This window comes from Nesoenas mayeri, assembly GCF_963082525.1.
Source record: "Nesoenas mayeri genome assembly, chromosome: 3".
Classification (NCBI taxonomy): domain Eukaryota; kingdom Metazoa; phylum Chordata; class Aves; order Columbiformes; family Columbidae; genus Nesoenas; species Nesoenas mayeri.
The window spans coordinates 53,345,726-53,358,049 of record NC_137544.1 but is presented as its reverse complement, the minus strand read 5'-3'; the positions used below and the strand labels follow the sequence as shown (position 1 = coordinate 53,358,049).

The 12,324-nt window shown below is 39.3% G+C and overlaps 1 protein-coding gene across 1 annotated transcript in view; it reads left to right on the top strand.

Annotated features, from left to right (window-relative positions):
- Positions 1 to 9,775: 9,775 nt before the first annotated feature.
- Positions 9,776 to 12,324, top strand: part of TBC1D32 (TBC1 domain family member 32) — a gene marked incomplete at its 3' end in the record, with an annotated part of 77,217 nt that continues 74,668 nt past the window's right edge. The window contains exons 1-2 of the mRNA XM_080340947.1: positions 9,776 to 9,799; positions 11,212 to 11,366. Coding sequence (XP_080197073.1) covers positions 11,212 to 11,366 — 155 coding nt within the window. The 5' untranslated portion in view covers positions 9,776 to 9,799. The remainder of the gene's footprint in view (positions 9,800 to 11,211; positions 11,367 to 12,324) is intronic.

The following is a 12,324-nucleotide window of genomic DNA, read 5'->3' as shown; positions in this document are numbered from 1 at the left end:
ATAAAGCTATAGCTAAATGGAAAGTTAAATGTATTCACGAGGTGTTAATGTCTACATCTTATTATTTGCAGTCTCTCAGAGAAATCTTCCTCGTTCAGTATGTTGGGGGAAGGAAAAAAAAAAAGAAGTAAGAATGAGCTGAGGGCCTTGAGCCACTTAACCTTCCCATGCACTGCCTAAAAAATGCTAATTCAATGGTCCCTTTTGGATATCAGGTCCCATTTTTGAATCAGGTCCACAAAATAAGAGCCATGTACTATATTTCTGTAAGTAATTACAGTCATCTGCTCATCGAAGTCAGCTTAGCTAAGTATGTCAGTCTCTGATGGATAGGAACTGGAGGGTCCTGGTGAAAATGCAAAAAAAATTATACATATGGTAAATAAGAGAAAGAATAAATGTTTCAGTTCTGCAAAGTGACATTCTTGGCATTCATTGCCTTTAGAAAAAACTGAGAATAAACAATGACCCTCAGGACTTATCTTCAAGTAACCTCTGAGGAAAAGCATTGCAAACGTAAGCCAATTTTAAAAATCAGGTGTAAAAAACATAAAATTCTAGCAGAGCTTATTTACCTCTATATACCGAGATCTACGTTTGTATAAAATTTCATGAAAACTGCACCTAATTTACCATAGGTTATTTCTTGAATAAAAAGTAGGAAGAAAGGGAATAGTAATTTCCCTATATTTTTATATTACTTTCATCACACTAGGTAACCTACCTGTAAAAAAAAATAGATGCAGCAACTCTGTTTTGTAATGCTATGTTTATTGTATTGAGTTATATGCAATATAATACACATCAGTACCATATAGTGCATAAACAGTAAAATAAAGAGTATGAAACACAATGCCATTACAATTATTTAGTGCTATGAACACTATGAAGCATCAGCGTAGCTAGCAAAATTATGCTGAAAACCAAGCAGGGATGTATTTTCAAAATTTTTTGCAAACTTTGCCAAGAACTACTCAGCTCTGAGTATATCCTCCTTGAAACCAGGGTTGAATCCTCTGCTAGTGTAATTTAACATAGATCTATCAATATAAATAAAATTAATCAACATACACCAGCTCAGAGTCTACATCAATACGGATTCTTCCCTTCAAATTATTGTATTATTCTCCAGTTCAAGCCCAGGAACCTGAGTTAAGTAGAAAGAGAGGGTCAAAGGGAAACAGACTTTAAAACAGTAATTAACACATTATTAGCATACTTTGCATTGCTATGAGGGTGCTCCAAGGATTCCAAGCAGAATAATCAGTCTTCAATCAAGTCATTACAAGTTCACAAAACCCATTTTACAGATGATATGTTCACTGTGTGAAAGGGCTGAAGATTACACGCAGCCTTATCAAATCAGGAGGTGTCCGCATTGCCTTTGCTTGCGAAGCCGGGTTATGAAGCCACGACCCCCGCCATGACCTGGCTGATCCCACCCCAGCATCACAGCAGCACTGACTCATACACTGCAGATCTGGTGCAGTCAGCAAGACCATTCACAAGTCTAGAAAAAAGATACCTCCTGAATCAAAGGACCCAAGACCCACACTGTAGGTTTAAATAAACTTCTGACTCAAGAGAAGAGGGAGTCAGTGTTTGTTTTTTCTGGAAGTCACCCAAACAGGGGTGCACAAGTAAAATTGACTAGATGGACAAGGTGGTCCCCTGAAAAATGATTGAAGAGATAAGTTTTCTGAATGGAAGAAGAGAAAGAGATTTTTTTTTTCTTTTCTTTTCTTTTTTTTTTTATTTGTTTTTTCAGGCTGTCCAATTTTCTTCTGAATTTACAGACAGAGATTAAAAAGTCAGCACATTTCACATCAAACAGGCTGTAACATTCAATGTCCTGATCAGTGGGAGGCAAGACCTGACCAACAGAATGTAGCTTTGCACTTTTGCATCCTAAAGCACTGCAGAGAGCCCTAATAATTTCTGTTATGCCTGGTCAGTGGATAGATTTCTTAATTTTGCTGCAAGCCATATGGCTTTCATGAAAATTACTTTTTTTTTTTTTTCCCTCAGAATACTAAAATAAAGTAATATATGGCTAATATTTTATTTACTTGCCAGTCTTTTGGGGACAATTATTTAGTGTGGGATAAAATATGCTTTACAAAATTTATAACAGCTACTCAGAGGTGGATCAAGATATAGAAGCATTTGTCTCATTCCTTGCTGAAATGAGTTTGACTTCTATGCTGTGAGAGCACTAAAATAAATGTCAATGAAATTATTAAGTATTCTGCTTGTTACTTAGAGATTATTATTCATGTCAGAGAAATGCATTTTCAGACTTACTGAATCAAATTAATCCTTAACACTTAAATTCACTGGAATTATACCAGAGAAGAATATAGTATATTGACTTCAATAATGCAAAACTCTAACACATATTTTTTTACTTCTCCTAAGAAATGAGATTCATTATCTTAAGGGATGTCTGGGTGTTACCATTAGAGATTTCATTGCACAACAGATTCTGTTACACAACAATCTTAATGTCAGTTTTAATTAAAAGACCATTTTTGTGTGTGAAGACATTCAGAACTGGTGTTCATCAGTCTTCCTTTACTCCAGACACAGCATTTGTTCAGAACAGGTCCAAAAACTTTTCTCAGATGTAAAATGATGTTAGGATCCCAGACATCTAACCAAAATAAAAGAAAAAAGTTTAAAAAGTGCTTTTTTCAATGAAAATAAACAGTGTTGTTACCAAGCAATGCTTTTACTGTTTCTTTAAAACATCAGTTTGATGTTTGAGGAGGTCACACTTTGCCAGGACACAAAATATTTGAAAAACAAAGCACACATCTCATGTTGTTGAAAGTACAGAGGAATAAGGCACAGCAAAATATGGGCCAAATTCTGCCCTCCTAGGCAAGTCTTACAAAAGAGTATATCTTCAGAGGAGCAGCAAAGAACACAAGTTGCTTACTTTTCAAGCATTTTACAGCATTCCAAAAATGAAGAGAACAAAGTTTTCTGTGCGTCATATCTGGCCAGATTAATCTGTACTTCTAGAAGAAGCCTTAAAAACAAGGCTATAATTTATATTAACAAAAGAATATAAAACAACAGCTTACGTAGCAAATGTCTCAAATATTTGACTCCATGCAAATATTAAGATAATAGAAAGCACTTGGTCTGACGTTGCAGGGAGGAAATTGTACTGCGTTTGACAGTGGTATTCAGAATTACAGCAGGATAAGCCCTTGGGTAAGGAGAGCTGTAGTTCATGTGGATGGATATAATTTCAGAAGACAGATGGAAAACAAAGGATAGAGAACGTGTGGTGGCTCAACAGGACGCCACTTACACAGACTTTATAGTACAGATGGTATAATAAAGGAAGTAATAGCAATGACACATTTTAGGGAAAACTAAGACAAAAAGGAATAGCAGTCAGTGGCTGCAACAGAATCCTGTATCAGCAACTCAGAAGAGCTGATGAATGAATTCTGAAATGTCAGCATGAGGAGTGCAGAAATTAATGCTAGTCTTGGAAGGAAATCTGAAGGAAGTTACTTCAGTGATACTGCACAAAAGGTGAGCATAAAGTCAAGTAATTATAAAAATATTCAACTTCAGGATATCAAAGTACCAGTTTGCAAGGCAGCACTGACAGTAATTGAGGAAGACAAGAAGATAGAGAAACAATTCTAAGACACAGTGATGCTCATGCTCAACTACAAAAAAAGGCCACCAGGTTTGCTGAGCAGACTCCTTAGGAAGCACAGTGTAATAAACTCTCTCAGCATAATTTAAAATGGAGTTGTAGCTTTTCTGTTCCATGCACATTTAGGTGGGGAGATTACATCTAAACCAAATGCAGTTTCTTCCTTGCTTTTCTCTCAGGATGAGCCATTCAGCTCTGAAAGTAGAAGAGGATTTGGGAAGACCATTTGAAGCAGTGAAGACTCACTCATAGGGGAGTGTTTGCCTCTGTTTTGCACCTCCTGTGGCAGCTTTGCAATTCCCTTCCTCAAAGGTGGCCTTTCTGGGACAGCAGAACCAGAATCTGGGCACATGTCCTGGATGCACTGTGAGAGCAGACCTGGACCCAACAGAAGATGTGCAGGCATGTCACCTCACATTATGCAGTCCTGGGGTGGAAGATGAAGAAGAGGAGAGCCCTGCTGCAGAGATGTCTTTGCTGGATTCCATGATTCTCCACTCAGACTGCAGCAGAGATTTGCAAAATGAAAAGAGAAGAGAATCCTCTAAATTGTTCCCTGTTCCTAATGATGATGTAGTTGCCTCATCTTGGTAGCAAAACCATTTCAAAATTAATGCAAAGTATCTTGAGCCTAAGACTAAAGGAGAAGTGGGGAAGCAGTGTTAAAGATTCTTTTTGAATTAAAAACCTGTGATGCGGGCATGAGATCCAGTTGGCCTGAGTGACTCTAGCAGTGATTATAAACGACTAAGATCAAATGGAGGAACGGAACTGAAAGGAACCCTGCAGATAGGCTATAATCTTGCCTCTCTGATCATAGATAATACTTGTAGTGTTTTGAAGTGCTAATGTAGTGCCTGCAAATTAGTTGAGTTCGCTTCAAAAAATGTACATGATCCACTGAAGTCAATTAAATTGATAACTTTAACTGCAAGCAACTGTAAAATGTTAATAAAAAATATTTAATACTTCAGGAATATTCCTTTAGCCTCTGAATTTTTTCCACACAAAAGAATAAGGCATCCCATCATCCCAGGTCAACATATTTTCTTTGTATTCTGTGGTGATATTGTACATCATATGCCCACAACTACAATATCTATGCCATCAAAGTTTGATTTTAGCATATTCTAAATAGCCATAAATACAAATACATTTACATTGAAAGAAATGCAGTATTCCAGGTCAACAGGTTCAAAAGTCAGACAACCACACAACTCTAGAATATTGCTGCCACCTTCAGGAAACACTTCATAAAAAAAGACAAAAACATCAATTAGACAAGAAATGGCAAATAAAGCAGGGATTTATGATATCACTTGGTTATGATATTGTAAATTTGTGGCATTAATTTTCATAATGGCACATGGATAATTTTATTATCCTCGATTTCCAATAAAGAAGTAAGCCCAATGTTAAGAGATTTGCCTAAGGACAATCAGAGCCAGTGACACATATGTCCTTAGCTCCTTGAAGTTTCATCAAGAGAGACTGGTATTTGGGTATTTATGTTGTCATTGAAGCTTATTTTGTCTTTAATTCATTCAGGCACACTGCAGTGTAGATTTAATTGCTTGTACTGAACCTCAGTTCCAGTAGTTACTTTTACAACCACACACAGACTATCTATTGAAAACTGTGTCATAAAATACAGATGGAAAAATCAGAGTCTATGTATTCACTAAGTTAAATTTTTAATCAGTAACATTTCTGACTGTTATTGGTCAGGATGACTTGGAGTTTATGCTTTATGATTTTATGCCAAAGTCCTATTGATTTCCTGACAGTTTTCCCCTTCTGTTTCTCAGATGAAGGAAATCAGGAATAGCAGTGTAAGAGTTTGTCTTTATGAAATATCAGCATAACTGAAGTTTAATTACCAAATAAGCAAATAGACTCAATTCTATTTTTTGATTCTTGTAAGAGCTTACATGAGGTCTACATTGGCTTAGCTCTCACTAGTAAGGTACAAAGTCATCTAATGTAACTTTAGACTAAAGTCATGATAGTTTACTTCTTTTTTGTAATGGAACCAATGTAAATTCTGTGTAGATATGTTTTAACACAGGCTTTCCAACTGGAGCTGGTAGTATGAAGTTATCCAGCCTGCAACCCTCATTTCCATTTACCCACCAATTCCTTATTGTTTGTTTTAATGGAAACATCTAGTAATGGGTATTTCCCCAGAGTGCATAGGGAGGGAAAGACAGATGGTCTCCAAAATAGAAAATTTCCTTTGGAGATTATTTAAAAAGACTTTCCCATCAGCAGTAATATTTTAAGCAGTTTCCTTTTTGATATTTATGATTAGATTATGACCTAATGAACTCTCAAAACATGCTTATTGTTCCTCCAAATCTGGGAAACTCTCATGATTACTGATGTGAGAAGGCAACAAATGCCACGGTGGTCATAAACAGGTTGATGAAGTGTCTTCATCTTTTATTTGGGGGCTCAAGAACTATTAAGGGAATATTCAGAAAGGTGGGCTAGGCTTCTTGTGTTGTCTCCAGAGCCAGTGGTTCTTTAAAATATACTCCTTTGAAAACCGTATCAGCCAAGGAAAAGCATGAAGTGAGATTTAAATACATACCAGTTATGGTAAGTTATTCTGTCAGATACTAAAAACCAATTCATTTAGTTTGCTGAAGGAAAGGTCCTACCTACTGAGTTAGGAAGTCACAGTTAAACATTCTTGTAGATACTAACAGCTGTCTATCTACTACATAAAATTGAAATCTCTCCAGACCTTTGTGTGCCATTTGCAAAAGGATGTTCTTGTGGACAGTTACACTGAAGGAAAAGAGAAGAAGGAGCAGAGTAGAACAGAGCAGAAATGGAGGAAAGAAGTTATGTCCCTGCTGTAATGACATTAGCACTAAGACCAGATGTTCCCACTACTACCATTAGCTGTAAAGATTTCTTCATTGTCCAGTTTTCTCCTTTTGGAACTGCCACGTTAGAGACACTTCAGGAGTATTTTAAATTTACATAAATTTGGGATAAACCGGTAATTCAAATTTTGGGACATGTTCAATGTATGGGTTGAGAATCTTCCTACTAGTCACCAGATATGGAAATTAAACTTCTCTGTAATACTTAAATGACTGGATGAGCAATTTCACAGTGATTGCAACCTCTCTCATGTGACTGACATCCATTCATGTAAACATAATGCACTTCAGAATAATGTTGCTCGATCTGGAGTATCACCCTTGGAAAGTATCTGCCTGGATGCACCCTAATGATCTCAACAGATGGCACTTGAGATCTGCCAGCTTGGCTCAGGAGAAAGGGCTCCAGGTTCCAATTACAGCAAAACATGTGACAAAAGAATCTCGGTGAAATATAGAAGGTGGAAGTGAGTAGAAAGGAATAGGAGAATTTCAGAAGCACCATAGGTACCATGAGATCATCCTTCTGTGATGGCACTGCATCTGCAATCTGTCTTATAAGGTGTTTTATAAGGCAGAAAAGTCATGATAAAATGGAGGTTCTTTCAGTAAGGACTGGGAATGCTGAATGTTATGTATATTGAGTTTCTTTACTCCATACCAGCCATGAAATTGAGGTGCTGTTACTTGAATCAGCACCTGTGAAGTGATAAAGGAATAAGAAGTGTCATACCACAGCACAGCACTTCTCGGTTAGTATGGGGACAGAAAAGAAGCAAACCTCTCTGCTGCCTGTGAAAGAGCCTGGCATGGATGTAGAAAAAGCTGCTGTCACCTGTGGCCCATTTCAAACACTGCACTTAGAAGACTTGGAGAGTGCACAGCTGAGGTAACAGGACTCCGGTGAGTTTACTCAAGACCCTTTGCAAGCAGCAGTCAGCAGACAATCGTTCCAGTTTTTGTTTTGTGGGTACCTGAGAGCACTGCCCACTTCAAAGCACTGAATAGAACAGTAGAACAGTGTTAAAGGTGCCACAGAGACTCCATTGCAACTGATCAAAATCTCGTTTCTCAGGAACAAGCAGTAAGACAGGTTTATGTTTCAATTCCTGAATCATCACTTTTCAACAAAAATACTGCATTTGACATGCTTGGCACCAACCTACTAGTAGTTGTAATGTGTGAGAGTGGATCTCCACATTTAGGTAGCGCCCTGTTAACTGAAGGGGCTACAGATCCACTTACAGGAACATTTCGTTACAGAAGATTAGCATTACTGCCATTATCAAAATCATTAGAAAAAGTAGGAGTGAAGGATAAAAATGTACAATGTGTCACTGTACATGCAAGCACTGTCAAACATCATTACGAGTGTTTATTATAACTAATTTCTGGCTTGTTATAGCGATGCTAATGGAAAAATATTTCAAATCAGAATGCTTTCACTGTTTTCTGTTATTTATTTGTCAAATAGAAAAAAAAAATCCTATTGGTTCATTTAGCAATTCTTCCTCCATCCCAGGAGGTGACATAAGGTTAAAAAGCACTAGAAAATACCTTGGCATTCGGATTTTATTGACAAGACCTGCTCTCTTGCTGATGTAAATTGGGAGTAACAGCATGAGCGTTCTCCGATTTCAGCGGAAAACCCGTGCACCAGGGAACCCTGGGGCCACCGTGGGCTGGACAGAGGGAGCCCCGACACCCCGGCTTGGAGACGGGCAGAGCCGAGCTGCCTGCGGCTGCGTCTTTCACGGGCTGTGCTGGGGGGACCCTTTCTGATAAACACGGCCCAGTTACCCCAGCCGTGGCTTTTCCCGTGACATCGCCTGGGTGCTTCACCACAGCGCTGAAAAACGGGGGGAAAGCACAGCTCAATTTTTGGCAAGGCCAGTGCTGTTCCTCATGCACGTATTTGACCGACAAGACAGAGACCACCAAGACGCACTGTAATGTAGGACTGCCGGAGCCTAAGAGCCCCCGCGCAGCAAAGGAGGCCATTTCATGCTTGATACCGTTTCCCCGGCACTGCTGGGATTGCCGGCCTGCCGCCCTTCCCGCCCCCGCGCTGGCCGCCCCGGTGGCGCGGAAGCCTGGCCCGGAGGCAGCGAGAACACAGCCCCCCGGTGCCGGCGGCGGGAGCGGCAGCAGCTTCCCCGCCCGAGCAGGAGGGAGCAGGCGGCGGGCTAGGGCAGCCCAGCCCTCCCGCGTCCCGCCGGCCTCTCGCGATGTCGCTACGGGCCCTGCGAGACTCGGCAGCGGGCGCTGCCAGTTGCTAAGGGCCGTCGCCCGCGGAGACGCGCGGCCGCCGGGACGAGGAGGGGAGGGCAGGGCCGCTGCTGCCTCAAGGTGATTCCCGCCGGGCCGGGGGGCTCGGGGTGGGGGCAGCGGGAGCCGCGCACGGTGACGCCCGTATCCACAGCCCGCGGGACACGGCCGGGCCCCTGGAGCCTGGGGCTGGGCGGAACTGGGAGAGCGGGGCCGGGCCGGCGGAGGGGGCGCTTCGGAGACCTTCGCGGGGGCAGAGCGGGGCGGCACCGCCGTGCGAAATCGGTGCCTGGGGCGAACGCATCCGAGGTGGCCCGGAAAATACCCTGTGTGCTGGTAGCGATAGCGTGAGAGACGGACCCGGCCAGGTGTAGCCTCTTCTCCTGATGCTTTTAGCAAGAGAAGTTGTCACTAGAGATCTGGTTGCTCCAAAAAATTGATACATGGTTGGCACGACTGAGGGTGAAAACCGAGAGAGGGTAGGAATTATTGTGTTACTCGTATTTCTGTTAACAGCTGTCGTTGATTTGTTGCTAAAATTATCACTTTGTTATTTTGTTTGTTTCTGTTTTCCCCTGTTCAAAACCTTACTGAAGCCAAGGCTGGTGTAAGGATGAGCTCTGGCTACAACAGGCTGCCTCTGGCTTATCCCGTGGGTTTTGTGTCAGGCCTTGCAGTTGTGGAACAGTGCTGGGAAAATGAATTTCAACTTGAAAGGACTTCACAAACTGGGCTTGGGGGAACGTTTCTTAGGGACAAAACAATCATTTAAGTTTTGCACGGAAATGGAATGAGGAATATGCCTGCTGGGGAGAAAAAAAAAAAGGCCAACAACAACAAAACACTGAAGAACCAAACACAACAAACCACAAACCTTTACAAATTAGTTTTGAGAGAAATATATCTCTATTAGTCATTATGTAAGTCAAATAAAACTTTTCAAAGCAAACTGGAGGTGAAACTACAATATTCTCATGAGCAGGGATTTACACTGATCACCAACCAGTATCCAGATAAAAATGCCTAGTTATACCAAAATAATAAGTGAAGTTTTTTGCAGAGCGTTAGGTTCACACAGTGTTAAGGTCAGCAGACAAGACTTATGAGAGTAGTTTATATAGACGTAAAAATGCATTGACCTTGATTAAATATCTTGAGACTATAATTTATAAGAAAGAAGGCTTCAAATCAGGGAGTTAAGATTAGTAGAAGATTTTTTATATATATATTTTAATGCTGTTTCTGGTAAGATGGTTGAGGTAATGTTGACTTATGTTTGATCAAAATAAAATGTTTAGCAACTGTGCCACTTACCACAGAGAACTGCTAACTCACAGGACTGTTACCTTTTTGTAAAGGGTAACTCCTCTAGCTGGTGTTATATGGCTTTTGTTGGTTAATAGTATTTAAGTATGAAGAAGTGATTTATTATGTTGTGTCTTCCAAATGTGCATATTGTTTATTCACAGCTGCTTAGAGTGTCTTTGATTGACCTTTTTTAAAACAAGTCAAAGGTCTGTAAATCATTATTTCTCAAATAGACTTGAAGTACATAAGCTAGAACTGCCACTAGAGGTTGCAAGTCTTCATTGACATATAAAGAAGTTTAACCCATGAATTTAGGTTAATTAATTAATCAAGATAGAAATGAAGCTTTTGGATTTTTTTTGGTGTTGTTGTTTTTTGTTTTTTGTTTGTTTGCAACCGTTGAAAATTAACCTTAGAATACACTGTCTTCCTGACTTCTTGTTCTGGTTTTGCCAAGTAGCTGTGGTGTTAACTTGGGACTCTTATTAGGTCACTGCAGTTAGATAACCCCAGGGAAATTAAATAGTTCTGACAACTGCACCTGGCCCTTGTTGCCTGCAAAAATTGCCAGCACCTTCCATCATAGACATGGTGACAGCTCTGAGTAGAAGGATCCAAAAATCAGAACTGGGTGGTAATAGTTTATGAGGAGAAGCTGAGAGACTTGTAGAGGTTTCTCATCAAGGTACAATCACTACCTCTGTAAAAAAACCCTTTTTAAAATTAATGTAGTCTTGTGCCTATTTGATGGACAAGTCCTCAAGCAGCAAAGGAGTATTCAGGATTTTTTTTAATGCAATATCTTGTTTAAGAATATTGTACTAAGATAACAGGACATTTATTGAAACTGATTTGATTGTTTTGTTTTCATTTTGTCTGAAGATAAACCCTATCAAATATTTCCTTTCTGCGGTCATGTCTTTTGATAGCATAATCTCATGTTGTTGATAACAGGAAAAAAGTGGTAGTTCAAGGGGTTTATGCTTTTCTTAGCATCTTGAGAGGAGGAAAAAACCCAAAACTAAGAGAAAATGTTATTCTTATATTTGCTTTATACAGATGTCTCACTTTACAAGCGAAGATGAAGCTCTGTTACAGTCTATGCTTAGACAGTTGCTGCAGAGTGTGAAGGAAAAAATCACTGGAGCCCCATCAGTAGAATGTGCAGAAGAGATTCTCTTGCATTTGGAGGAAACAGATGAGAACTTTCACAAGTAAAAATATTTTTGCTATTTTCAAGATTTTGAAGGAGGTGAAGTGTGAATTGTATATTAGTGTGGGGAAATGTTTACAATTTATATTGCTTTATGAATATGTAAGTATTTGTATATACAGATATTCCTGTCACTAATCAGCACTCAAATTTGCTTATCTGGAGAATAAGAATTTTTTTTTCCTCCCACTGTTAGTAATATGTTTTTACTGTAACAGTAATTGACAAGCTGTTCATGAGAGAGGAACTTATAAAACTACCTGACTTAGCGAACTCTGATGCATCTTTACACGTAATGTATTAAATGAATATGTGAACAGAAGCTGGAAGACATCCTCACTGAAAGCTGTCAGGCAGTATTTTTCACATCTGCCAGACAATATGGTTTTGTTTTTCAATAAAAAGGTAAATTTTCAGGAGGCTACTTGGCTTCCATATTTTGTTGTTCTGTCTGGCTTATGTTACTGAACCCTTGTATGTGTTATGAGATAGTAGTTCTTTGAATTTATGTTTTAAATAAAGCAGAAATGTGTCCCCATCTCACTTTACTTAAATCAGACTTGACAGTGTGACCTCACTTGCATGTGATCTAGATTTCTGGAGCCCACACTCTTTTTCCTTTCCGTGGTATTCCAACTTGTTTATTTTTTTGTTACATGGGAGATTTTTAGTATGCATTTATGATAAATCAAGAGAATATCAAGATGAAAATTATCTTGAAGACATTTTAGTAAAGACCAGAGTTCTGTGTCCTGACTTCTTTTGAAAAAGCTGTTTTCCTGCCATTTTTTTTCAGAAGTGACACTATCTATGTTCTCTTAAATTTGTCTAGCTTTTGGCATTGCTTTGTCAGAGGTAGAAGTTAGGTAAAAATAAGTAAGTGAAATAGTGACATTTTAGACAAACACTAGTTCTGTAATCTTAAAACTATCATTCTTTTGTATCTTTTGAAGATACTA